The sequence below is a fragment of the Sminthopsis crassicaudata genome, chromosome 3 (genome assembly GCF_048593235.1).
Source record: "Sminthopsis crassicaudata isolate SCR6 chromosome 3, ASM4859323v1, whole genome shotgun sequence".
Lineage (NCBI taxonomy): Eukaryota > Metazoa > Chordata > Mammalia > Dasyuromorphia > Dasyuridae > Sminthopsis > Sminthopsis crassicaudata.
This window is the reverse complement of record NC_133619.1, coordinates 199,798,814-199,826,813: the sequence shown is the minus strand read 5'-3', so window position 1 is coordinate 199,826,813 and position 28,000 is coordinate 199,798,814. Positions and strand designations below refer to the sequence as shown.

At 33.6% G+C, this 28,000-nt stretch overlaps 1 protein-coding gene across 4 annotated transcripts in view; it reads right to left on the bottom strand.

The window, feature by feature from the left end:
* EPHA3 (EPH receptor A3) overlaps positions 1–28,000 on the bottom strand; it is a 573,903-nt gene that overhangs the window by 120,390 nt on the left and 425,513 nt on the right. For 2 of the 4 annotated variants that reach the window (XM_074299812.1, XM_074299814.1), the window contains exons 6-7: positions 8,141–8,265; positions 1,045–1,207 (exon numbers count right to left, since the gene is read on the bottom strand). The exons of 1 other annotated variant lie outside the window; for it this stretch is intronic. In XM_074299812.1, the coding sequence (XP_074155913.1) occupies positions 1,045–1,207; positions 8,141–8,265 (288 nt within the window). The remainder of the gene's footprint in view (positions 1–1,044; positions 1,208–8,140; positions 8,266–28,000) is intronic. One more of the 4 variants, XM_074299813.1, reaches the window with a different exon arrangement.

The window sequence follows — 28,000 nt, the reverse complement described above, 5'->3', positions numbered from 1 at the left end:
TTTAATTTCTCATAAACATTACATAGGAGAGGTTTTTATATTTTTATGCAGTGTAAAAAACTTGAGTTGTCTCATTTTTAATAACCTGATTTTTACCCAAGGAGATTTAGAAGAAAGTTTTAGGAGGAGGATAAATCAATTGCATACTTGAAGATAAGGCCTATTTGCTAGTTGGACAGTTTTTTAAAAAGCATTATTGGGTAAAAGCAGTTAAATATTGACATTGTTCTCTAGGAATTTATAGTTTGTAGAGGCAAAATCATATTTTGTCTTTAAAACATCCCTGAAACATCACTCCATACTAAAAGCTAATTTACTTTGGCAAGTTTACTGCATTTTCTTACTTAGAACAATAAGTAGGAGTTTTAACATAATAGAATTATTCCATTAGAAATAAGAAATTAAAAGACAAAGTTTTCCATTGGGAAAAATGGGGGACTATTTTACCATATTAAATGCTGAAGTTATCTAATTTAGGAAATGGTTGTCAATTAAAGGAAGTATAAATTATAGATTCAAATGCATTCTCTAAAAATAGGTGACTATAATTGGAGTAATTAAACAGGTTTAAGAAAAAGCAATCAATATTTTTTCAATAATATAAAAATATATGTTCTGAGCACTATAGTATGGGTTAAAACAAAATCAAAATCCTCATGGATAAGTAAATTTCTAGTAATCAGTTGACTAAATCAAGCAATAAACTGGAATATAGGGAATAAGAACCATTGGAATTCTGTTACTTTATCAAACACCTTTCTTTAACACAAGTTTCTGGCTAACCAAGAAAAATATTTATTCCAGCAGTGGAAATATGATCAGGTAGAAAAAAAGAGGGGAAAAACCCACTTGTCATAGTTTTCCATATATCCCTCAGCAGTTTTTAATTGAAAAGACAAAATGTAAAGTTCCATATTACTATTATAGTAAATGATAGTACTGTACATCACATTTACTAAAGACTGGAAGGGAATGAAACTAACCATTCCGGTTACTTTAAAACTGCACACATAGGCATTTAAAATTAGTTGAAATGATACATACAATCTGGACTAGTTTCAAACTCAAACTTGCGGCTATTGGTCCCATATCCAGCTGCTGTTCGTGCTCGAATTTGGAATATGTAAGTAGTCTCAGGTTTGAGGCCATTGATGGTAACATTTGTGCCTTTTGCCCTCAGTATGGTATAACTTGTCTCTTGTTCCTGCTTTGAGGTAAGAAGAATTATATTAAAAATTAATCTTTATAATTATATTAAATTGATCAAATAAAAGGTCTCATTTCTCAAATATGTAGAAAACAGCCAAATGTATAATAATATTTATTCCCAATTGATAAATGGCCAAAGTATATGAATAGGTAGTTTTCAGAAGAAGAAATCAAAACTATGGATAGCCATATGAAAAAAGGGTTTCAATCATTAATAATTAAAGAAATGAAAATTAGAACATCTCTGAGTTACCAACTCATACCTATCAGACAAGGAGGGATTTTTAAAATGGGAGGGGAGAATAACAAATGATGGAGAGGATGTAGAGAAACAGGCACATTAATGCATTGCTGGCTAATCTGTGAACTAGTCTAACCATTCTGGAAAACAATTTGCAATTATGCTTAAAAGGCTATTAAAATATACACAGTATCTGACCCAACAAGTAGCACTCTGTGAAGCTTAAAGAAAAAGGGAAAGGAATAATATGCACAAAAATATTTATAATAACTCTTTGTGGTAGCTTTTGTTGTTTTCAGTCTTTTCAGCTTAGTCTAGCTCTTTGTGACCCCATTTGGGATCTTCTTTACAAAGACACTAGAGTGTTTTGCCATTTCCTTCTCTCACTTATTTTGCAGATGAGGAAATTGAGGCAAACAGGTTTAAGTGACTTGTCCAGGATCACTTAGCTAATAAATCTGAGCTAAATGTGAACTCAGGCTCAGCACTCTGTCTACTACACTATCTAGCTATCCTTTGTATTGTATCAAAGAATTGGACATTGGGGGAACACTCATTAAATGGGGAATAGCTGAACAAGCTGTGGAACACGAACATGATGGAAAGATGTAGGGGATAGTTTCAGCAAAAAGAAGTGAGCAGAACTGGGAGAACAATTTATATAGTAAAAGCAATATTTTAAAGATAATCATCTTTGGAAGATTTAGCTCTGATCACCACATTGATCAATCACAATTCCAAAGAACTCCTGATAAAACACGCTTTCTACTCCATAATAGAAAAATGGACTCAAAATATAGACTGAAGCACATTTCCCTCTCTTTCTTTTTCATTCTTTCTTTAATAATAATAGGTTTTGTTTTCTTGTCTTCTTACTGGGTGGGAGTGGGATGGGAAAGAATTTAGACCTGAAAATTAAAAAAAAAAAATTAAAGTTCCTTCTTTAAAAAAAAAAAATTAATTAAGATATGTGAAGTTGGGCAAGTAACTTAATCCTCTATAAATCAGTTTCTTTAAAAAGAAAGGGTTATGGGGGCAGCTAGATGGCACAGTGGATAGAACACCAGCCTTGAATTCAAGAGGACCCGAGTTCAAATCTGCTCTCAGACACTTAACACTTCCTAGCTGTGTGACCCTGGGTAAGTCACTTAACCCCAACACCCCCCCCAAAAAAAAAGGGTTATGCAAACCAAGTATACTTTACCATAGAAATGTGAGTTTGCAAATGGGAGCTATGAGACTGAACTAATTAGGTTTGTCTAGAATCACAGAAAGGGTTGAACAAGCACCAGATATTACTAGATCTTTTTACTCTGTTGAGTAAAAATTTCTAATTCAGATTTCAGAGCAGCCCTTTATGCTGTGAAAATCATCTACAGATAGCCATATGCAAAATCCATCCCTTTTACTATTTCTTCAAATTGGAATACAATGATTGGCACAATCATTATTTGTATTTTATTATTATTTTAAATAATTATTATGACTTGGAAAATTCATTCTTGGATGTGGATTAAAACTTTCTCTGAGCTCTAATCTGTTTTATAGTGCTGTCATAGGAACATAAAGAAACTTTCATTTAAAAAAATTCTTTCAATTTTTCTTAAAACACAGAAGGGAGAAAGGAACAGACATTCTTTACAACAATGATGCAAACTACCAAGGCAATATGAAGGAATGAAGCAAAGAAATACCTACTATGTGAAGCAGCATGCTAAGTGAATTTAGGAGTCAGATGATATTATTATTATTCTCATCTTACAGTGGAAGAAGCTGAGGAAAAGGTTGTGACTTGCTTAGGATTACATAGTAAGTATCTAAAGTTGTATTTGAATTCAAGTCTTCCTGATTGCAGGCCCAAAATTATAACCATTTAGCTATCAATGAAAAGAGTACTAAATTTTGGAGTCAGAGAAACTATTCAAATTCTGATTTTTTTTCAATTCTATTTGATTTATTTTCTTCATTCACAAAGTGGAGGGAGTGGGACAAATAATCCTAAAAGTTCTTTAGAGTCCTAAATATATGATTGTCTGTGTGCAATATTATTACAGGGTAGCTATGTGTTACCACGGAATATAGCGCTGGACCCAGAATCAGGAGAATCTGAATTAAAATCCAGGCTAAAAGATTAACTGTGCTTCTCTGGGCAAGTCACCTGTGTGATTCAATTTCCTCATCTATAAAATGACCTGGAGAATGAAATTGAGTCATGAAAACTTAAACATGACTAATCAATTAAACAACAGTATTTTTACAACTGTGATAGTGCTGTACCTACATTCTTGATCCTTCTAATGGGTTTCATGCTACTGCAAATTCTAGTGCTTCATTGCTCTAGCCCCTTGCTAAAGGGCATAAACAATCACAAGTCTTTAGTATACCATTGGCTTCTGTAATTGGTGTTTAGTGGAAAGAGTTATATCAAAGGTGATGCACCAAGCTGGAAAAGCTCCTACTCAATATACTTAAAAGAAGAAGCAACTTCTGTTCTTGCTTTTGCATTCTTTGTAGCATTCCAGGATTCTGTGAACTATTGGGTTTCTAATTATGGAATTTTTCACTCATATCTTCTCTCCATTCAATTCAATTGATATGGGAGATATGGGAGCCATACATATATGACAGCAAACCCATATGCTTATCTTTTTGATTTTGGCATGAATCTCAGATTTCTAGGGCTTCTCCTTTTATATTTCTTTTCTTGGACAGAAAAGGGATTTGAAGAGGACCTTCCTAACCTTTATGGCTACCTTGTGAATTCAAAGACCTAAGGTCATAGGGAGTTCTGAATGCTGTTTGCCTAATGGGGTGTGATTCTTGCACATGCACCCTATTTAGATGGGATAATCACCTTGAGGAAGATGAATTTTGCACATCTTACTCTCCAGAATTATGGACTTTGGTGGAGCTGCTGTTCAGATAATGCAAATAAAGGCTATAATGAAATACTTTCAGTCATCCTGTGATAATCTATTACCTCTTATCTAATGATATCTCAGAACAGTTCATAAGGATAAGAATCATGCAGGATTCCCTTATTCACTTGTGTGGTTCCTCCACACTTTTCTGAAACTAGGGCAAGATGCCTATGGTTAGAAATATGGATGCTCCATTTTTTATTTTTTTTTTGCTTAACCTATTTTAAAAGTTGTGCAGTAAGTTAAGTACTAATGATATCTCTGGTCTGCTACACAATGTTCTTATCTTAAGCCATAAACAAAGAAAGGGGAGCACCAAAGGGAGATGAACATATGTATGCTTCTAGCAAATATGGTTTCCTAAATTAATCTTTTCCTATCCATACACTGGATAGTAGATTAATCAATCATTTTAGTTTAATGATTAAAACCTGCATAATAAATTACCATGGACTTTTGGGCTTCAATTAAATGTCTAAAGTCAAGAAGAATAGATAGGATCATGATTCTAAACTTGGATAAAATTTTATCCTGAGGAAATGCAAAACTTGTCAAGGAGGTAGGGCAAAGTTTAGTAAATAACTTTATTATAACTTAAATAAATAACTTTGATAAATACATTTTGAAATATTTTAATTAGTAGAAAAATATTTATGGTTAAAGTTTTTCTTCATGAAAATTTAACTTTGTTTTATTTTTATATTCATATGAACAGTAAATCCTAGAATTACTTTCCTTTCATAGGAAAGACAGGTTTTAGGAGGGCTTATTGAAAGCCAAAAGCATGTGGGTACCAAAAAAAATTTGCGAATTTCTGAATTTGATAGTCTATTAGATCCATCCTAGCTCCTGTAATCTATCAGAAATTATTTATGCAGCAACTATTATGGGTAAGGCATTCTCTGGAAACTGTATGTAACATGCCTGAATAACATTTATTTTACATGGACATTTGTCAAATTAAACAAATCTTTTAGGGCACCAATAAGATTTTTGTCCAACAAATTTTATTTTTTAGTTTTCTTAAAATCTAAGTTTGTATCCTATTAATCTGACAATGGAAAATTATTAACTTATTGGGAGTACATATAGTTATTTATACATATTATATGCATATATTTTATACAAACAAATATATATTTATGTGTATATGTATGCATATATGTGTATGTATTTATATTATATATATATATAAATATATATATATATTTATATATATATATTTATACACACACACACACACACACACACACACACACACACACACACGCGCACACACACACCCCTGTTGTGGAAAATCATCTTGGAGTTTCTTTCCTCATATGCCAAGGCAAATTTCCCACAGCTGGATTTCAAAAGGTAAACAAACAAGACCCACGATAGTTTAATAGATCTAAATTCATGTCTAAGCTCTACCAGCCAATAGCTTTGTAACCTTTGGAGTAAGTAATTCTTTAACTTCTCTGGGCCTCTTCTGCTTTTTCATCTCCAAAATAAGAGGATCATACTAGTTTATTACTCAAATTCTTCTCTGCTTTGGAATTTAATACTTTTTCTGCTTTGATTCTGTGAATAAAATAATCAATGGTTTTTAGCTAATGACTTGAGAAAAAATACCAAGAATGACTCATTGCCAGCAGAACTGAGAACCCCAGAGAAATTTAGTTTCTCTAATTGGAACATATGTTTTCAAACTGTTTATTTAGTATATATGTAAACATTGAAATAAACAAGTACCATCAATCTAAAAACTCAAATTTTTGAAAGAAAAAAATAAGAAAAATTGACACTTGAACATTAATGAATAGCCTTAAAAATCAGAGAGGTTGGAAATATCATGGTAACTGTGTTGGAACCTCAGAGATTGTTTTCATTGAGAATTCTCTATCAGTTGCAGTATATTCTCCACCAAATTTTAATACTCAGTAGCATCGAAAAGAGCAGTGATATAATTGTACATATTTCTTTGGATGAAACAGGACTTGTTCATACATATATGTAAATATGGATTTACATATATTATATATACATACATTTATATACACATACCCATGATATTTTATTCAATATATAGTTGTTGTTTTTTTAACATAACTGCCCTTTTAGTTAACTTCAAGGAATTTATTTCATATGAATATTTGTTTCTATAAGACTTAGCAGCTCCCAAATGAGTTGTAGATGACTTTCCAAATTAAATAGCAAACATATAAATAATAAAAATAACATAATTAATAATGATAATAAAAGCTGAGAAAAATCTAAGGACTAAAATATTTGTCATTTTGGGGTTTCTCTTACTCTCTACCATTTAGAAATCTGATGATAACATCCAAGAAAGTAATCATATTTGTATGGCCTATTCAATAAATTAAGCTATTTCAGAAGATTGAGTGAAAATTAATTTCAATACATCTTTAATTTAAATTCAATAAAACTTTTATTTTAAATGTTTAAGATTACATTTATGACATAGTAGGAAAAGAACCAAACATTTATATTTTAACAACCCATTCCTAACCTTAACTTTGCCTTCTTGAATATATTGCTTTGTCTCTCTGTTTCCCTACTTGGAAATTGTGACAATAAAACTAAAATATGTTTTAAGGTTTTTTTTTTTTGTTTTTTTTTTTGTAATCACCAAGAAAACACAATGCATTTTTGCAAGTTGGAATAGTGTAAAAAGCTCTTATATGAGAAATTGGAGATTGGGGTTCCAATTCTAGCCCCAAAGCAAACTTGCTGTGTGATTTTGGATAAATGACTTTCTCTCTCTGAACTTGAGGATATTAGGTTAGAAGACATCTAAAGCCCTTTCTTAATCAATGATTCTAAAAAAATAATGAAATTAGATACTGTATATTTTGCAAATGCCTGATACTATTATTTTTAATGTGCTCCATCTATCTTCCACCTAACAAAAGGAGTATAGGAATTATAGGAATGCTGTATGATTTCATCAATATCAGGCAATAGTGTAGTTATGTCTTCTATCAGTTCATATCAAAGATTGACTACTGAAGATCTCAGACCATATGATCAGTAGATGAGTCCAGGTCTAATGCTTAACGTACACAATTATTAAATGATATGCCCAGAGTTATATAGCTAGTAAGTGTCAGAGTTGGGGAATGAAAGCAGATTTCTCTGATACCATGCCCAGCACTTTATCGATAATACTACAAGTAATATTTTTGAAATATCTTAAAACTTTGCAGAAGAATTCTTGTAAATTTTCAAGTAAATAATAGCACCAAATTGCAAGCATTGTCAATGTAATAAAGCAGGAAAATATATTTTCCAAATAATCAACCTGACTATGAGGTCATTTGACAAGTATTGGTATTATTTGAATAGAATCTTCTATAATATTTAAAATAATTTTAAATCTGGAAGAAACAACTGCTTTTTAAAGCAATGTTTGTTTAGGCAAGCATGTCTAATAAATTGGATGGAAAATTGGACTCTGTATCAAAATATTTCACTTTCAGTCCTAGTTCTTTGCTAGTGTTAAGCAGTTGAATTGGAAGCACTCAGTAGCTAAAACTCTGAGGTTATAAAATGAAGGATTAGACTAGATAAACCACAAAATCTCTTCTCATTTTATGAGTCTAAGATGAAAACAATGTATTTTTCCCCAACAAAAAATTTTTCCCAACAATAACCCATCATTATATCCACACAATGTAATAACTCACTATATCAGGAACTTAACATTGAAAATTTAAGAAAGCAACCCCCTTTCCTTTGCTATTAACCTTTTATCTCTCACCTTTTCATAGTACTTGACCTCGTAGTCCAGGATGATACCATTAGGATGTTCAGGTTCTTGCCAAGATAATGAGACACTGCTTCTAGATGTTCTGTCCTTTTTAATTATTGTGACAGGTGATGGAGCTGCAAAGGGAGGTTGGAGGAAAGGGTAGGGAAATAAGAAGGGGGAAAGAAAGAGAGAAAAGCAAATGGAGTTTATCCCTGTCTAATCCTTGGCAAGAAGGTATTGTTTCCATCTAAACAACTTTTGAATATAAATCTAGCCCCATTCCAAAACTCAACAGTTGGATTCTTGTCCTGGTATAAATGCCTAGAAGCAAATTGGCCTGAAGGAAAATGAGCTGAAATTTTCTATTACTGGTGGACTAGTAGCAAGTGAGCATATGTTTTCAATCTGCTACTATAATGTAAGCAATGAAATATATTTGATATATTAATAAAGAACAAAACAACAGGACTACCTATTTATTATAATGTTGCAACATTATTATTATCAGATTCCCTAGTTCACTGATAACATTTTCATATGCAACATTACAACAGGACTGTAATAAATTATGTGTAAGGAGTCCCATGATATTTATAGGTAATAATAATATTTAATATAATGTAGAAAATAAATGATTCATGATTTGATCCAGTAAGTCCTTACTTCTGATGCAAATTTGTCATAAGTAAAACTATATATCACAACACAGAAAAAAGAAATCTTTGCTACAGTTCTAATTTGCCTTATCATGGCATGGAAATGGCCTTGGATTTTTGAAAACAGTTTCAGCAGGTTTTAAATCTGGCAAACAACATTTATCTGCCAGCAAAATTTTCTGAGAAATAACCTTAACTCAATTCATAAAAAGTCAGCAACAGAAGGTTGGACCAAATGTAATTATTACTTATTTTTGTTAGCCATAACAACTTATAAAGTCTGTGCACTAAGACATATACGTGTTGTCACTCACATCTATGGAGAGAACAGACACCACAATGTGATTGTGATGAATGGAAGAATAGAAACTCAAAACAAATTTTGTAACCTTCTATTTCAAATAATCTCTTTTGATAAAAGATTGTGTTCCAAGATACTGGGGCAACTTGGATGATGTCAGTTAATCCTCCATATCCTCACAAGATCAGCAACACTGTGACAAACAAGGAAGTTATATTGTAGGCCTGGAGTAGGATTTGGGATTCATTTGTAGGACCTTTGGACAAGAGAAATATAAAAGTAATTTTGAGGGGTTGGCAAATAGCTCTTGAAACCCAAGAGAACTCCCTTTACTATGTTTTAACTTTTTCCATTAGTAATTTTATGTATTCTTATTCTATGAGCTCCTTTTAAACCACCTTGGGAATTGCTTCTACATGAGGTTATTTAAAATATGATTTTTGTACAAGGATATTGCTTTAAACCTGTTACCTCTGAGTAATCTATTGTACCAGGTACAGGAGATCAAACGTAACAGGAATAATTAGACAATGAATGCTGCAAGTATAACAAATTATTCACAGAATTTTTCAGATTATTTCTCTTAGCATTGCCTAAAAAAAGCCAGAAGTGACATACCATTTCCACATTATTAAATATATGTCATATAAAAAGAATAAATAATGTTAGATTCTCAATCTTAAATATGTAAAAGCATTTTGTGATATACTTGGAATACAAAGAAAAACAAGCTAAAGCAAGATCTCAAGGAGCCAACATTTTAATTGAAGGAGCCCACACATATTGGAGGGTTCAGTAACAAGCAAAAGTTTTTAAGGCTTACTATTGACAGGTCTGATGACAATATCTGGGTGTCTAAAGGGTTATAGTAGAAGGTAGATAATAAAGCCCAGCATAATGGTGTAATATCAAGGAAGGTAAGTTATATTTAAACTTAGTAGTTATTAGCAGGTAAATAGTAACATGTGTTGTTGTTCTATGTTACCAGATGATTTCCTACTTAACATGAGGTGTCAATATCATGTCCACAGTGTAATTTGATAAAGGGACACTGGAATGTACTGACATAAAAACTTTGGAAAGGGAGAAAAGGGCCTAAAAGTTGGAGTATAGTGGATACTTGAGTGCTTTGATACAATGAGAGAAGTAGAAAATATCCAGTTAAGGAAGATTACTACACCCATAAAATGTTTTTAGCAAGGGATCTGGGCACTCTGAATGATATCTATCTGAAGGCCAAGGCTCTAAGACAAAGAAAGATGCTGCTGTGATGAATTTTTCCTCCATAACAATTAACAGAAAGTAACTTTTTCTCATAGGAAAATATGTATTTATAGTGCTATGCTTGAAAATCAAGAAGCCTAAGTTCAAAAATGGTCTCAAACTCTTAGTATTTGTGTCACTCTGTGTAAATCACTTAAATATGTTTGCCTCAGTTCCTCACGTGTAAAATAAGCTGGACAAGGAAATGACAAAACACTCCAGTATCTTAGCCAAGAAAACCACAAATGAGGTCATGAAAAGTCAGACATGACTGAAAAATAACTCAACAACAAGGAGATATAGCCCAGTTCTTCCCATATAAGTTAGATTACCTTTTCTTTAAAAGGCAGAAACTAATTGATTGATTCAGGAGACTAAAAGTCCAGGCTGTTGAAATCACTTCTGGATAAATTGACTACAAAGCCATCATGAAGAGTTTGAGGTACTCTTTCATGGTTGGAGGACAGATCACAATGGTCAACTGAAGCAAGGGAGCTTTGTTCATCTGTAACACCTCAAGAGATCCTCCTTGTCTATCCTTGTTGAATCTTCTTCTCATGTTATAGTAAAGTCTCCTTTTCTTGTTTGTTGGTCAATTAATAGGTCTCTCATTTTAATAATTAATAAGTTAAATTAATAAGTCTCAGTTCAAACTTAAATTACCAGATCATCAGATCTGAGTCGAGGCAATCTCAAAAAAGAGGGGATGCAATTTACTATAAAATGATATCCTTATCAGTGAAAAAATAAATGAAAATGTTAAAATGAGCTTGTACTCTCTAATATGACATTTATTCACAGTCTTAAACATATTACTATATTTTTGCAATATTATATACAATGTTCATGTTATATGTACTATAACAATTATACAAAATAGACATTCAAAACAGTTTTTTACATTTATTTTTAAGATTTTTGAGTTTTAGGTTCTCTCCCTTATCCCCACCCATAATTAAGATGCCGCATGTTTTATGCAAACTATTTCCATAAAAGTCAGATTGTGAAGGAAAACATCTCCCACCATAATGAAAATAAAATCCCTTAAGAAAAAGTAAGTTAAAATAAAGAGAGAAATAGAGTAATAGAGAATACCTCAATCTATATTTAGATTCAATCAGTTATTTCTCTGGATTTGGTAAGGGTTTTTCACCATAAGTCCTTCAGAATAGTGTGGATGATTGTACTACTGAGTACAAAGTCTTTTATAGTCTGTCATCCCAGAACATTGCTATTTCTTTTTATACAGTATATTTCACTTTGTTCATGGAGTACTTTCCAGTTTTCTTTTTTTTCCCCCTTAAGAGCATTCTGCTGATCATTTTCCAGAGAACAATAATATTCCAACAGAGAAACTTGCTTCAAATTTTTTTTTCAGTTACTATTGCTAATTGTATTTCTCCCATTTATTCTTTCTATGTTCACCTTATCCCTCCTCAAAAGTATTTTGCTACTGACCATTCCATCCCCCAATTACCCTTTTATTACCTTTTATTACCCTTACCCCTTCCTATATCCTATTCCCTTCCTATTTTCCTGCAAGGTAAGATAGATTTCTATACACCTTTTGAATATGAATGTTATTTCCTATTTGAGCCAATTCTGATGAGAGAAAGTGTACTCATTCACTCTCTTCTCTCCCTCTTCTCCTCATTGCAAAAGCTTTTTCTTGCCTCTTTTTTATGGCAGATAATCTGTACCATTGCACTTCCCTCTTTCTCTTTCTTCCAATTCATTCCTGTCTCATCCCTTAATTTCATCGTTTTTTAAAAGATAATATCCTTTCATATTCAACTCCCATCCATGCCTTCTGTCTACATGTACTCTTTCTAACTGCCATAATAGTTAGAAAGTTCTAATGAGTTAACAAGTATCATCTTCCCATGTAGAAAAGCAAACAGATAAATCTTAATAAGTCCCTTGTGATATCACTTTCCTGATTACATCATTACGCTTTTCCATATTCCTGTATTTGAAAATCAAATTTTCCATTCAGCTCTAGATTTTCTATCATGAATGCATGTAAATCCTCTGTTTCATTGAATGACCACCCTTTTCTCTGAAGGATTACACTCAGTTTTGCTGGGTAGGTGATTATTGGTTGCAATCCTAGCTCCACTGGTCTTTATAATATCATATTCCAAGTCCTGTGGTTCTTAAATATAGAAGCTACTAAAAATCTTGTGTCATACTGACTGTGGTTCCATTGTACTTGAATTGTTTCTTTCTGGATTCTTGCATTATGTTCTCCTTGACTTGAGAGCTCTGTTATTTGGCTACAATATCCATGGGAATTTTTATTTTGGAATCTCTTTCAGGAGGTGATTGGTGGGTTCTTTCAATTTCTATTTTACCCTCTGGTAAATATCAGGGCAGTTTTCCTTGATGATTTCTTGAAAGATAATGTGCAGGCTCTTTTTTTTTTTTTTTTTTTTTTTTTTTTAAATCATGATTTTCAGGTAGAACACTTTTTAAATTATCTCTCCTCCTGGATCTGTTTTCAGGTCAGTGGTTTTTCCAGTGAGATATTTCACATTTTTTTTTCTATTTTTTCTTTTTTTCTTTTTTCTTTTTTTTGATTTTGTTTTATTGTATCTTTATTTCTCAAAAAGTCATTACTTCCATTTGCTCGATTCTATTTTTTAAGGAATTATTTTCCTCAGTGAGCTTTTGTATCTCCTTTCCGAGTTGGCTAATTTTGCTTTTCAAGGCATTCTTCTCATAAGATTTTTGTATTTCCTTTTGTACCTCTCTCAATTCTTTCCCTAATTTTTCTCTGTCTCTTTTACTTGATTTTACTTTTGGGGTTTTTTCATAGCCTGAACCCAATTCTTATTCTTTTTATTATTATTTTTGGAGACTTTGGATGTAGGAGCTTTAAGGTTATCATCTTCTGAAAGTATGTTTTGATCTTCCTTCTCACCATAATAACTTTCAAATATCAGAAACTTTTTTTTTAATTTTCTGTTCATTTCCCTACCTATTACTCCACTTTTAACTCTTTATTAAAGTAGGGCTCTGTTTTCAGGGTGGAGGGTGCACAGTTCCAAACCTCAGGGATTTTGTGTAACTGTTTCAGAAATCCTTCTAGGAATGTGACCACAAGAATTCTTTTCTGCCCTGGAGCTATTAGGTGTGTCCCTGCCCCACTGTAGTTGTAAGATTTAGTGTACTGTCCCCTGGCTGGGGCTCTGCTGACCTAGGGTGAGCACACCAGACTCTCATCCCATTGTTACAGATACTTTTTATTGACCTTTTGAGTCCATCCTGGTATCCCTGGGCTGAGAATTCCAGAAGGCTCTAGTACTGGTATTGATTCAGAGGTCCCATCTTGCTGATGCTGGTGTCTGGACTGGAACTGGATACAGGACCAGGCCAGGTCCAGAAGCTGGGATTGTGCACTGGGGTCTCACACTGGTTCCACAGACTTTTTCTGCTGACATTTCAGGTTGTTTTTGGAGTTTCTGGGCTGATAGTAGTGGAAGCGCCACTAAATCAAAGGTTGTGCTGAATCCTGGGCTGTGATGAAAATGTTCTACTCTCTCTTTCTAGGTGTTCTGATGCTCTAAAATTTGTTTAGAGACATTACTTAAAGGAATTTGGAGCAATTTGGAGGCAAGTTCCTGCCTTATTCCACCACCTTGGTTCCATCTTCCAGGGAGGAATTTCATGAGGAGAATGATTTAGTCAGAAATAAAGCTTTAGGAAAATCACTTTGTCAGCTATTAGAAATTAAATTAGAAGGGGAAGAGGCTTGAAGCAAGTAGATCATTTGTAGATTGTAGAAGTTATTAGAGCCTGAAACTAGGGGGGGGTTGCTGTTTAGTGAAAAGAATAAGACTTGGATAATGTTATGGAAAGTCAGGGCTAGGAGGCAGAGAATTGGAGATGGATTTTGAAATAAAGGATAAGGGGGAAGTGTAGTTGAGTTTCAAACAAGAGTATGATTATCTGTAGTGGGAAGAATGAAAAACCTTCAGTGTTCTGGTAAAAATCTATGGCTCTCCTAAGAACAATATTTTAAATACACTAAAAATAAAGGATTACAAAGCAAAAAAAAAATACATTGAAATAGAGATGTGTGTATATAATATAGACAGGTAATCTTATCTATATCTATTATTTTTTCTTATCCAAGTTGCTGGATCCACTAATGATTTGTAAGTTAAAAATAACTGACACAGATCATTTTCTTCTCTAACATGAGAACAGGGTCTAAACCACATAAGGGCAGCCAGAATTGACTAAATACTTTCAGTTCACATTGCTGTACAGATAAACCAAATAGTTACACAATTTGAATACCACTCAAGTTTTGGAAACACATCTACAAAGTAGTTTTAAAAGATGCTTTTGTCCAGTTATCAGGAAAGAAAACAGTTTTTTCCCTCTTATATTAGTATAACCTGAACCATTTATTACTTCCCTAATGAAATAACAAAGGGAAAATATTAACAAAGGAAAAAGTAAAGCACTTGGGTAAAACCAAGCAATCTTTTTACATGACATGATTAGGCAGCAGTGAAGTTTCTGCCTCACATTCTTGAATTAGAATTATAGCTGTAACAGTTTTAATCTTCAGTGCAGACTTAGAAAAAAAAAATCATCTCTACTTGCCCTATAGTTTCTATTATTTTTTCCACATAATAGAGCCCATCTTTGGAAACAGGATGTCAATGTTTTAAGTTTCAAATCCTAGAGGAAATGGTTTGATTTATTTTTAATAGATCCCTCTACTTTCAATTTAGGGAATTTCTCTGAGGTATCACTGTTGTTTAAAGATTGTGGAAAAATATCAAGGAACAACTAAAACAAGGTTCAGTATTTCAGTATTTTCTTTATAAGTGACCCAAAGTTAATTTTGTTTTCTCAGTGGAAACTCATATGCAGTAAACTAGTAGCAGTTTTTATTTTTGAATTACATGCTTCTTTAAATTAAAATTTCCTTTCTTTTTTTTCTTTTCACATCATTAATACTCCCTTTTTAGAACTATTTGTTTTCTCGCTTTCTTACTTTTTTCTTCAGATCACAATTTTCTCAGACACTATTCCATGTTTCTAATGAAACAAGAATCAATCACGGAATCAATTTAATACCATTTCTCAAAAGCAAAGAATCAGATCAGTAATGCAAGTTTGTCTAATTGTAATGGCAAGTTGGTTTGCATCCTATTAGTCTTTGTGTGTTTTGTTTTGTTGTGGAAAGGGGTAAGGGTGACTAAACTTTTGATCTCTTGAATTAGAGAATTCTGTGAGATGATTCTCTTTGTTGATGTAGGTTGGGAAATACTCTGATTTATAAATTCTTGAGTTGCCTGAGTTACTGAGAATTTAAATAACTTGTTGTGGTCCGTATAACCAGTAAAAGATAGAAGTAATGTTTGAACCACGGACTTCCTGATTTGGAGCCAGTTTTCTAACTACCACACTACATTGCCTTCATCAAATCTTCATCAAATATATCTTATTGGGCACTTTCTCTCAATTATTTAATGTATTATTTTCCCTCCATTCTAGCCTTTCTTTTGCTTTTTACATCACTGTCATAAGCTACAAGGAAACAATAACAATTTCTCCAAGGATAATAGCATGCAATCTCATTGTAGTAACAACAATTCTAGAATTGTACTTTTTCAATGAAAAATATGATGCTTCCAAGTAAAATGCAAACTTCTTGGATTAACAATTAATCCTACTGTGACATTCTTCTGGGGTTAAGGAGGGAGGTAAATCAATTGCAAATGAAAATGCAAATGAAATAGAAAGTCTACAAAAGAAAGAAGAATCTCAAAATTATGAAAATAATGGTTAAATTGAAAACTAAATATTTTCAACTACTTCAACACTTACTTTTACCTATTGTCAACCTGGGAAAGAATCAAAACATATAGACACAATTAATACTTTTGAGGTTGGGGAAGAAAAAAGTAAAACCCTCATTCCCAAAATAATTTTTTAAGATTAAATTTCCCCCTTGGGATTAAAAAGAAAAAGTAATTATAGGAGAGTAACAGATTGACATTATGTTTTGGTTATATGTTGTCATGACATTTTTTTTTTCCTGGGCTAAAAGACTTTGATGAAATAGTCTATACAGGCAGAACCAATGTATATTCCTGAGGATGGATTTTTTTGTGGTTTCAACATGCAATGAAAGTAGCCTAAAGTCAGTTAATTCACCTTTTTTCCTATACTTTACCCAAGTCATTCCTACAATAAAACACATTTGTCAAATGGACATTTGGTGTGCATTTATCATGTTTAAATGAAATTTTCCTCACTTGGTTTCTGTAACTATTATAACTTGTTTTACAATACTGAACACTTTCCCAGATTTAAACTCAGAGATAAACATATTTCAGAGACAGAAAGTAATAAAAGTAATTATTATGTAAAGAGTCAAGCTAGATTCATCCAAATTAGGAAAGAATTCTTTTTAATCTGTTGGAGATTTCCTATGCTGAGATTTTCAATGAATCTGAATGCTAACTCAGAATTATAGCCCTTCTACAACATCCCTGGAACATGGCTATTTAATCTTCACTCAAAGATTTCCAATAGGAGTTAATTCATATTTGCTCATAGCACTTTATTCCATTTCCAATCATTCTGTATTTTTCTTCACAGTAAGCTTATATATTCTCCTCTGTAACTTTTATCTTTCATAGTTAATTGCCTTTGTAATTTAGTGGAATAATCTCAGTCTTCCACCCACATAATTAGTCTTCAAATATGTGAAGAGCTTCTATGTCCATACTGAGGTTTCTTTTCTCCAGGCTAAACATCATAAGTATATTTAAAGGATCACTATATGACATGGTTTTGCATTCCTCCACCATCTCCTCCCTCTCTCAGCTTCTCCAACAGGAGTATGTTTCAGGTTCTCAGTGTTCTTGGCATCATAACTAGAGATAATTCTCCATAAAAATTTCTGTTCAGCACAAAATATTTTCCCTTACTCTAGGCACTACACTTCTGTTAACGCTTCTAAAATTACATCTGATTATTTGACTACCATACCATGCTTTTTGTAAGAGTATAAGATTGAAAATGTAGGGATTTGGAGAGGGATTGTAATTCATCACCTTGTCCATCTTTTCATTTTACAAATGAAGTACCAAAAGGACATTGTTCAATTAGCAAATGTTATACTGTTATCATAGTGGTTAGAGGGAAATACTAAGATTCAAACACAAGTCCATGACATAAACTAGTTATTCCTTTCAGTTATACTAAAACTGCCATGATAATTTAATATTGAATTTACAGTGCTTTAAAAACCTATAAACAGTTTTCATTCAAGTTCCCTCCCATCCTACACTGAAGTATTCAAATTAGTTGTTGAGTGTTTTTTTTTTTTTAATTCAAATGTGCACTATTTATCTCAATTACCTTTCCTTTAATTGACATGGTATATCATTTATATTATTAATATTAAAATAATTATATGTATACATATTTTTATTGATAGCCTTTGATTTTATATCATCTACATTCCCTAAAGAATCCCTTTCCGGGAGGCGGAGCCAAGATGGCGGAGAAGAAACACACGACTCTGTGAACGTCCTCACTCCCTCACAACCAATTAGATAAATTAAGTCTCAAAATAAGCCCAGGAATGATAGATACCACAAGGACTGGAAGCACGACTTACCAGCTGAAGAGAATCTGGAGTTTCAGCGGAAAAGGTCGGTCCCTGGGGGAGGAAGAAGAGAGGCCAGCACAGACGGTGGGGTAGTGGCACACTGCGCTGGTTGCGCTGGGAGGGGCTCTGGGATCAGAGAAGCCACTGGGGTGGAGAAATCTGGCACAGGCTGTTAGCTCTTCTCTGCTAATTATTTAGCAGTTCAGAAGAAAAAGCCAAAATATTTTAAAACTCAGATTAGATTTTCCCTGGACCCTGGAGGTTACTCAGCAGATCTCAGCACTAGGGGATGTGGCCTCAGCTACCACCTGAGAATAGTTAAGAGATTGACAAGTGGGTGGATACGGCCCAAGGCAACAAACACTGCCTAGCTTAGCTGGAGGGAGTGGAAATCAGCTCCAGGAAGTCCCAGAGAAGCAGAACCTTTGAACTAGGGACCGCAGTTTCTGGCAGACACTTCCAGTTGAGCACAGGGGCTTTTCACGTCACCTGCTGCAGACATCCACGCCCCACCGGGAAGCATAGGCTGGGCTTTGTGCTGTCTTTACTGTTCAGTCACAAATCTCAGGGAAGCCTCTAAAACACAGCGCCCTCGGGCACAGCAGTGCTAATCACCTCTGAGGCACTTCCAGGGAGGGGGTGGGGAACTCTCTCCCAGAGCTCTCTCTTAGCTCAGGCGCAGGAGCCGCTGCATCCATATGGTCTGGGAGGAAGCTGGTAAAGAAGTAAATAAATAATTTCCTACCCCAGGGATAGACCCCAAAAGATTTTTTAAATATGAGCAAAAAAGCCAGAAAAACCATAGATTCCTTCTATACAGAGAAAGAGCGGGTATCCAACCCCGAGGAAGTTAACAGCAGAGAGACAGCAGATAACAACCTAAAGGGGAACGATTCCTGCCCCCCATCACATAACTCTCTCCTAGAAGAAACTCTTAAAAAATTAAGGGAGTTTGAAGAAAAATGGGGAAAGGAAAGGGAAGCTATGATAGAGAATTACAACGTACTGAAATTGGAGTTGGAAAAAATAAAGAATTCACAGGAGATGCAGGGAAACAAAATTTATGAATTAGAAAAGGTTAAAAAAAACACAGGAAAGTAGGATTTCTGAATTGGAAAAGATAAAAAAGTATCAAGAAAATAGAATTTCTGAATTGGAAAAAGAAAATAATTCTCAAAAAAAATTAGGGAAATGGAAAAAAATTCAATAGAGCAAAATAATTCATTTAAAAACGAAATTGGGCATTTACAAAAAGAATTAAAAACTGTGAAAGAAGAAAATAGCTCCTTAAAAGTCAGGATGGAACAAATAGAAATGAATGATTCACAGAGAACCTAAGAATCAGTCAAACAAAACAAAACAAAAAAAAAATGAGAAGCTGGAGAACAACGTCAAATACTTACTGGGAAAATCTATAGACCTGGAAAATAGATCTAGGAGAGATAATCTGCGGATTATTGGACTTCCCGAAAACTATGACCAAAAAAAGAGCCTAGATTCTATTTTACAGGAAATTATCAAAGAGAACTGTCCAGAGATAATAGAAACAGAGGGAAAGTAGATGTGGAAAGAATTCATCGAACTCCTTCTGAAATAGACGCTAAAAAAAGAACACCACGGAATATAGTGGCTAAGCTGCAGAATTACCACACAAAAATCCCAAAGATTTTGGTATGATGTCTCATCATTGTCATTATCTTGGGTGAAATTGTTAATTGTTTCTATAATTTGCTCTTTTACTCAGTCATTCTTTAAGATGAGATTATTCAGTTTCCAATTACTTTTTGGTCTATTTACCCCTAACTTTTTACTGAATGTAGCTTTTATTGCATTGTGATCTGAGAAGAAGGCATTTATTATTTCTGCCTTCCTACATTTAATTTTGAGATCTTTATGTCCTAATATATGATCTATTTTTATATAGGATCCATGAACTGCTGAGAAGAAAGTATATTCCTTTCTATTGCCATTCAGTTTTCTCCAAAGGTCTATCATACCTAGTTTTTCTAATGTTCTATTTACATTTTTAATTTCTTTCTTGTTTGTTTTGTGGTTTGATTTGTCTAAATCTGAGAGTGCAAGGTTGAGATCTCCCACTATTATAGTTTTACTGTCTATTTCTTCTTGTAACTCTCTTAACTTTTCCTTTAGAAAGTTAGATGCTATACCCCTTGGTGCATATATGTTTAGTCTTGATATGGCTTCATTATTTATGCTACCTTTCAGCAGGATATAGTTTCCTTATCTTTTTTAAGGAGATCTACTTCTGCTTTTGCTTGATCTGAGATAAGGATAGCTACCCCTGCTTTTTTGGCTTTATCTGAAGCATAATAGGCTCTGTTCCAAACTTTTACCTTTACTCTGTATGTATCTCCCTGCTTTAAGTGTGTTTCCTGTAGACAACATATTGTAGGGTTCTGCTTTTTGATCCAATCTATTATCCGTCTCCATTTGATGGGATCGTTTATCCCATTTACATTTACAGTTAAAATTACAAATTCTGTATTTCCTGCCATTGTATTATCCCCAGATTATGCTTTTTTCCCTTGACCCCCTGATTCCCCTCCCCGATATTTAATTTACAGACCCCCCTTGTGACGCGCAACCCTCCCTCTTTTTTTTTTTTTTTTTAGGATCCCTCCCCCCTCCCTCCAAGTCTCTTCACTTATTCTCCTTTTCCTTTTCCCTTTTCCTCTCCCGCCCTTTTAATGAGGTGAGAGAAAATTCTCTGAAAAACAAATATGTTAATTATTTACTCTTTGAGCCTGCCCTGATGAGAGTAAGATTCACACAATGATTCTCCCCCTCACTAAGTTCCCTCAGAGATGGTGTATTTTCTATGCCTCTTCCTGGGATGTAGTTTCCCTCTTTTTATCACTCCTTCCCCTTTTTCTGAACCGACCTCCTTCCCTTTACTACACCCCACTTTTTTTCTTTTATATCAGTAAAATCAAATTATCCTTGAGTACTTTTTATATACCCACAACAGAGTTACAGTTCTCAAGGGTTCTGTGTACCTTTTTCTGTTTCTCTTCAGTCTTGTGGATGTAGATCAAATTTTTTGTTTAAGTCTGGTTTTTTTCTTAGAAACATATAGAATTCCTCTGTTTCATTGAATGACCATCTTCTTCCATGGAAAAAGATGCTAAACTTAGCTGGGTAGTTTATTCTTGATTGCAATCCTTGATCTTTTGCCTTTCGGAATATCAGGTTCCAGGCCCTTCTATCTTTTAATGTGGAGGCAGCCAGATCTTGTGTGACCCTTATTGTGGCACCTTGGTATTTAAATTCTTTTTTTCTAGCTGCTTGCAGAATTTTCTCCATTGTGTGGTAATTCTGCAGCTTAGCCACAATATTCTGTGTTGTTTTTTTTAGGGTCTATTTCAGAAGGAGTTCGATGAATTCTTTCAACATCTACTTACCCTTCTGTTCCTATTATCTCTGGACAGTTCTCTTTGATAATTTCCTGCAAAATAGAATCTAGGCTCTTTTTTTGGTCATAGTTTTCTGGAAGTCCAATAATCTGCAGATTATCTCTCCTAGATCTATTTTCCAGGTCTATAGATTTTCCCAGTAAGAATTTGACGTTGTTCTCCAGCTTCATATTTTTTTTGTTTTGTATGACTGATTCTTGGGTTCTCTGTGAATCATTCATTTCTATTTGTTCCATCCTGACTTTTAAGGAGTTATTTTCTTCTTTCACAGTTTTTAGTTCTTTTTGTAAATGCCCAATTTCATTTTTAAATGAATTATTTTGCTCTATTGAATTTTTTTCCATTTCCCTAATTTTTTTTGAGAATTATTTTCTTTTTCCAATTCAGAAATTCTATTTTCTTGAGACTTTTTTATCTTTTCCAATTCAGAAATCCTACTTTCCTGTGTTTTTTTAACCTTTTCTAATTCATAAATTTTGTTTCCCTGCATCTCCTGTGAATTCTTTATTTTTTCCAACTCCAATTTCAGGACGTTGTTATTCTCGATCATAGCTTCCCTTTCCTTTCCCCATTTTTCTTCAAACTCCCTTAATTTTTTAAGAGTTTCTTCTAGGAGAGAGTTATGTGATGGGGGGTAGGAATCGTTCCCCTTTAGGTTGTTATCTGCTGTCTCTCTGCTGTTAACTTCCTCGGGGTTGGATACCCGCTCTTTCTCTGTATAGAAGGAATCTATGGTTTTTTTGGCTTTTTTGCTCATATTTAAAAAATCTTTTGGGGTCTATCCCTGGGGTAGGAAATTATTTATTTACTTCTTTACCAGCTTCCTCCCAGACCAGATGGATGCAGCGGCTCCTGTGCCTGAGCTAAGAGAGAGCTCTGGGAGAGAGTTCCCCACCCCTTCCCTGGAAGTGCCTCAGAGGTGATTAGCGCTGCTGTGCCCAGAGGGCGCTTTGTTTTAGCGGCTTCCCTGAGGCTTGAGACTGAACAGTAAATACGGAACAAAGCCTAGCCTATGTGTCCCGGTGGGGCGTGGATGTCTGCAGCAGGTGACATGAAAAGCCCCTGTGCTCAAACTGGAAGTGTCTGCCAGAAACTGCGGTCCCTAGTTCAAAGGTTCTGCTTCTCTGGGACTTCCTGGAGCTGAGTTCCACTCCCTCCAGCTAAGCTAGGCAGTGTGTGTTGCCTTGGGCCGTATCCACCCACTTGTCAATCTCTTAACTATTCTCAGGTGGTAGCTGAGGCCACACCCCCTGGTGCCGAGATCTGCTGAGTCACCTCCAGGATCCGGGGAAAATCTAATCTGAGTTTTTAAAGTATTTTAGCTTTCTCTTCTGAACTGCTAAATAATTAGCAGAGAAGAGCTAATAACCTGTGCCAGATTCCTTTATCTCAGTGGCTTCTCTGATCCCAGAGCCCTTCCCAGCACGATCCGCAGAGTATGCTAGCACCCAGCCGTCTGTGCTGGCCTCTCTTCTTCCTCCCCTGGGGACTGACCTTTTCTGTTGAAACTCCAGATTCTCTTCAGCTGGTAAGTCGTGCTTCCAGTCCTTGTGGTATCTATCAGTGCAGGGCTTATTTTGAGGCTTAATTTATCTAATTGGTTGTGAGGGAGTGAGGACGTTCACAGAGTAGTGTGTTTCTTCTCCGCCATCTTGGCTCCGCCCAGAATTAGTAGTTTTAACTGTAAATGTAAATGGAGTGAACTGTCCAATAAAACAAGTGGATAGTAGACTGGATGAAAAGCCACAATTCTACAATATATTGTATACAAGAAACACATTTAAAGCAGAGCTTACATGCAGAGTAAAGGTAAAAGGTTGGAGCAGAACCTGTTATCCTCAGGTGAAGTCAGAAAAACAGGGGTAGCCATCCTTATCTCAGAACAAGCAAAAGTAAAATTTGATCTAATTAAAAAAGATAAGAAAGGAAACTATATCATGCTAAAGGATAACATAGATAATAAAGCAATATCAATATTAAACATATGTGCACCAAGTGGTATAGTATCTAAATTCCTAAAGGAGAAGTTAAGAGAGTTGCAAGAAGAAATAGACAGCAAAATTATAATAGTGGGAGATCTCAAACTTGCTCTCTCAGAACTAGATAAATCAAACCACAAAATAAATAACAAAGAATTTAAAGAGTTAAATAGAATAATATAAAAACTAGATATGATAGATCTTTGGAGATAATTGAATGGAGATAGAAAGGAATATGTTATAGCAACCTATACAAAAATTGACCATATATTAAGATATAAAGACCTCAAAATCAAATGCAGAAAGGCAGAAGTAGTAAATGCATTTTTTCAGATCATGTTGTAATAAAAATTACATTGAATAAAAGGCCAAGGGAAAATAGACCAAAAAGAAATTGGAAACTAAATAATCTCATCCTAAAGAATGAATGGGTGAAACAGCAAATCACAGACAATAATTTCATCCAAGAGAATGACAATAATGAGACAACATACCAAAACCTGTGGAATGCAGCAAAAGCAGTAATACAGGGAAATTTTTTATCTCTAGGTGCTTACTTGCATAAAATAAGAAGAAAGTGAATTGGGTTTGCAACTAAAAAAAGCTAGAAAAAGAACCAATTTAAAAACCCCAAACAAATACCAAACTTGATATTTTTTCTAAAAATAAAAGGAGAAATCAATAAAATTGAAACTAAAAAACTATTGAATTAATAAATAAAACTAAGCATGGGTTTTATGAAAAAAATGACAAAATAGATAAATCTTTAGTAACTTTGATTAGAGAAAGGAAAGAGGAAAATCAAATTGTTAGTCTCAAAAATGTAAAGGAAGAACTATACAGCCATGAAGAAAAATTTAGAGCAATTATTAGAAGTTACTTTGCCCAACTTTACGCAAATAAATTTGACAATCTAAGTGAAATGGATGAATACCTACAAAAATATAGAATGCCCAGATTGATAGAAGAGGAAATAAATTACTTAAAATAGTTCCATTTTAGAAAAAGGAGTAGAACAAGCTATTCATCAACTCCCTAAAGAAAAAAACCAGATGGATTTGCATGTGAATTCTATCAAACATTTAAAGGACAATTAACTCCAATAGTATATAAACTATTTTTAAAAAATAAGGAATGAAGGAGTCCTACCAAATTCCTTTTAAGACACAGTCATGGCACTGATACCTAAACCAGGTAGGATGAAAACAGAGAAAGAAAATTACAGCCCAATCACCTTAATGAATATTGATGCGAAAATCTTAAAATATTAGCAAACCATTAGAAAATCATCCCCAGCATAATACACCATGACCAAGTAGGATTTATACTAGGAATGCTGGGCTGGTTCAATATTAGGAAAACTATTAACATAATTGACTATATCAATAACCAAATTAACAAAAAACATATGATGATCTCAATAGATATAGAAAAAGCTTTTCATAAAAATCCAACACCTATTCCTATTAAAAACATCAGAGAATATAGAAATAAATGGATTTTTCCTTAAAAGTCAATAGCACATTGACCCAGCCGTACTACTACGGGGCTTATATCCCAAAGAAATATTAAAGAAGGGAAAGGGACCTGTATGTGCCAAAATGTTTTTGGCAGCTCTTTTTGTTGTAGCTAGAAACTGGAAGTTGAATGGATGCCCATCAATTGAAGAATGGTTGGGTAAATTATGGTATATGAAGGTTATGGAATACGAATGTTCTGTAAGAAATGACCAGCAGGAAGAATACAGAGAGGCTTGGAGAGACTTACATCAACTGATGCTGTGTGAAATGAATAGAACCAGAAGATCGCTGTACACTTCAATGCTGTATGAAGATATATTCTGATGGAAGTGGATATCTTCAACATAAAGAAGATCCAACTCACTTCCAGTTGATCAATGATGGACAGAAATAACTATACCCAGAGAAAGAACACTGGGAAGCAAATGTAAATTGTTAGCACTACTGTCTATCTACTCAGGTTACTTATACCTTCGGAATCTAATATTTAATGTGCAACAAGAAAATTGTATTTACACACATATATTGTATCTAGGTTATATTGTAACACATGTAAAATGTATGGGATTGCCTGTCATCGGGGGGAGGGATTGGAGGGAGGGGGGATGATTTGGAAAAAATGAATACAAGGGATAATATTATTTAAAAAATTACTCATGCATATATACTGTGAAAAAAAATTCTAAAAAAAATGTCAGTAGCATTTATTTAAAACCATCAGCAAGAATCATATGTTATGGGGATAATGTGGAACCATTCCTAATAAGATCAGGGGTGAAATAAGGTTGCCCACTATCACCATTACTATTCAATACTAGCTTTGACAATAAGAGATGAGAAAAACATTAAAGAAATTAGTGTAGGTAATGAGGAAACCAAATTATCACTCTTTGCAGATGATATCATGGTATACTTAGAGAACTGCAGAGAATCAACTAAAAAGCTATTAGAAATAATCCACAACCATAGCAAAGTTGCAGGATACAAAATAAATCCACATGAATCATCAGTCTTCTTACATATCACTAAAAAATCCAACAGCAAGAGATACAAAGAGAAATTCCATATAAAATAACTGTTGATAGGATAAAATATTTAAGAATTTATCTGCCAAGGGAAAGTCAGGAATTATATAAGCAAAACTACAAAAAATCTTTCCACATAAAAAGTCAGCTCTAAGAAAGTAGAAATAAATATATGTGCTAGGTGATGATACAATTAGATGGATTTAGAAATAGTTAAATGGCCAAACCCAAAGAGCAATCATTTATGGATTAATATCAACTAGGAAAGAGGTTTCTAAAAGACTATCTCAGAGATCTCTTTTTGGCCCTGTGCTTTTTTAAATCCTTTAAAAAATATCAATGACCAAAAAAATGTAATAAAAGTTTAGCTATGACATCACAGAAATACAAAGCTGGGAAGAATAATATATTGAAGAACAGAAATAGGATTCTATAGATTCTGATAGGCTAAAAGAATGTGTCAAACCTAATATAATAAAATTAAGTAGTGGTGAGCAGGACCTATGAGTTTTAAAAAATTAACTTTCATAAATGCAAGCTAAGGAGTCATAATGAGACAGCAGTTTGACTAAGACATACACAGGGATGTTGGTGGACCAAATGAGCTGAAAGAATGAACAGCACTCAAAACTATTAACATGATTTGGAATAATATCAAGGGATTGAGGATTTTACAAAATAGCTTAATCAGATCACATTTGTTTTAGTCGCCATATTTTAGGAAAAACATTCAAAAGAGAATTTCAAAAAGATGTGAATGGATATGATGAAGGATCAACAGTTCCTATATGCTGAGTAATTGAAAGAATTGTTTACCTTGGAGAAGATTGAGAGGAACAATATAGTTATTTTCCATTGTTTGAAGGGCTAAGGAAGATAGATTACATTCTTTCTATCTGACCTCAAAGAGTAAATAAAGTAGGAACAATGAAGTTGCAAAGTTAGAAGGAAAATCTTCATAACAATCAGGGCTACTCCAAAACAGAATGGGCTGCCCTCAGAAGATAGTAAGAGGAAAGTCATCAAGAAAAGAAAGCTTAAGTGCTGCTTGTCAAGTATGATAAAGAACAGATTCATCTGTAATTATGGTTGGATAACATGGACACTAAGATCCCTTCCAACTCTGAAATTCTATAATTAAGAGTTATAATGGATGGCAACTTCCTACTGTGAGATAGGAAAGAAGCTATATAAAATAATTTATGATGAATGATAGAAAGAAAAATAAAAACAAAAATATATTCATGACATGATGGAGAATGATCTAAGATATGTCAAAACTGATCAACAACTGCACAAAACTGGTCATTCATATGGAGACAAGTGATAATGTTAGTGTAGCTAGGAAGTATGAAATCTTTGGCAAAGAAGTTGTCAAAGAGTGACAGCTGACATATCCATCACTGTTGACAAAAGGGGCTTCACTAGAGAAAGAAATATTTTTGGGAGAAAAATTGTTAATTAAAAATATTTAAGAAAAAAATGATTTTCATATCATGACTTAAGAAGAAATCTTGGACAGGGATGCACCTATTTAATGAAGGAAGTCAAATCTGATCAAGATAACTTTAAATTTAAAACAAGAAACAGTGAGACATATATATATATATACATATATATATATATATGAAGTAAGAAATCAAAGAAAGCAATAGGCATGAAAGAATAAGAAGAAATTAATGGAAATAACCACTAATTCATAGGTGATAATATTCAAGAAAGTGGTCAATAATGTACTCTGATAAATATACTGGATGTACGTTATCAGCATAATGTACTAAAGATCATAATACAAGAAGATAAATTTGGCTTCAAATACATCACTGAGATGTTTTGACTCATGTCTAGCATGCTTTCCATCATATTTTTTTTTAATTTTTTTTATTATATATATATATATATATATATTTTATAATATTATCCCTTGTATTCATTTTTCCAAATTACCCCCCCTCCCTTATTCCCTCCCCCCGACGACAGGCAATACCATACATTTTACATGTGTTACAATATAGTCTAAGTACAATACATGTGTGTGAATATCAT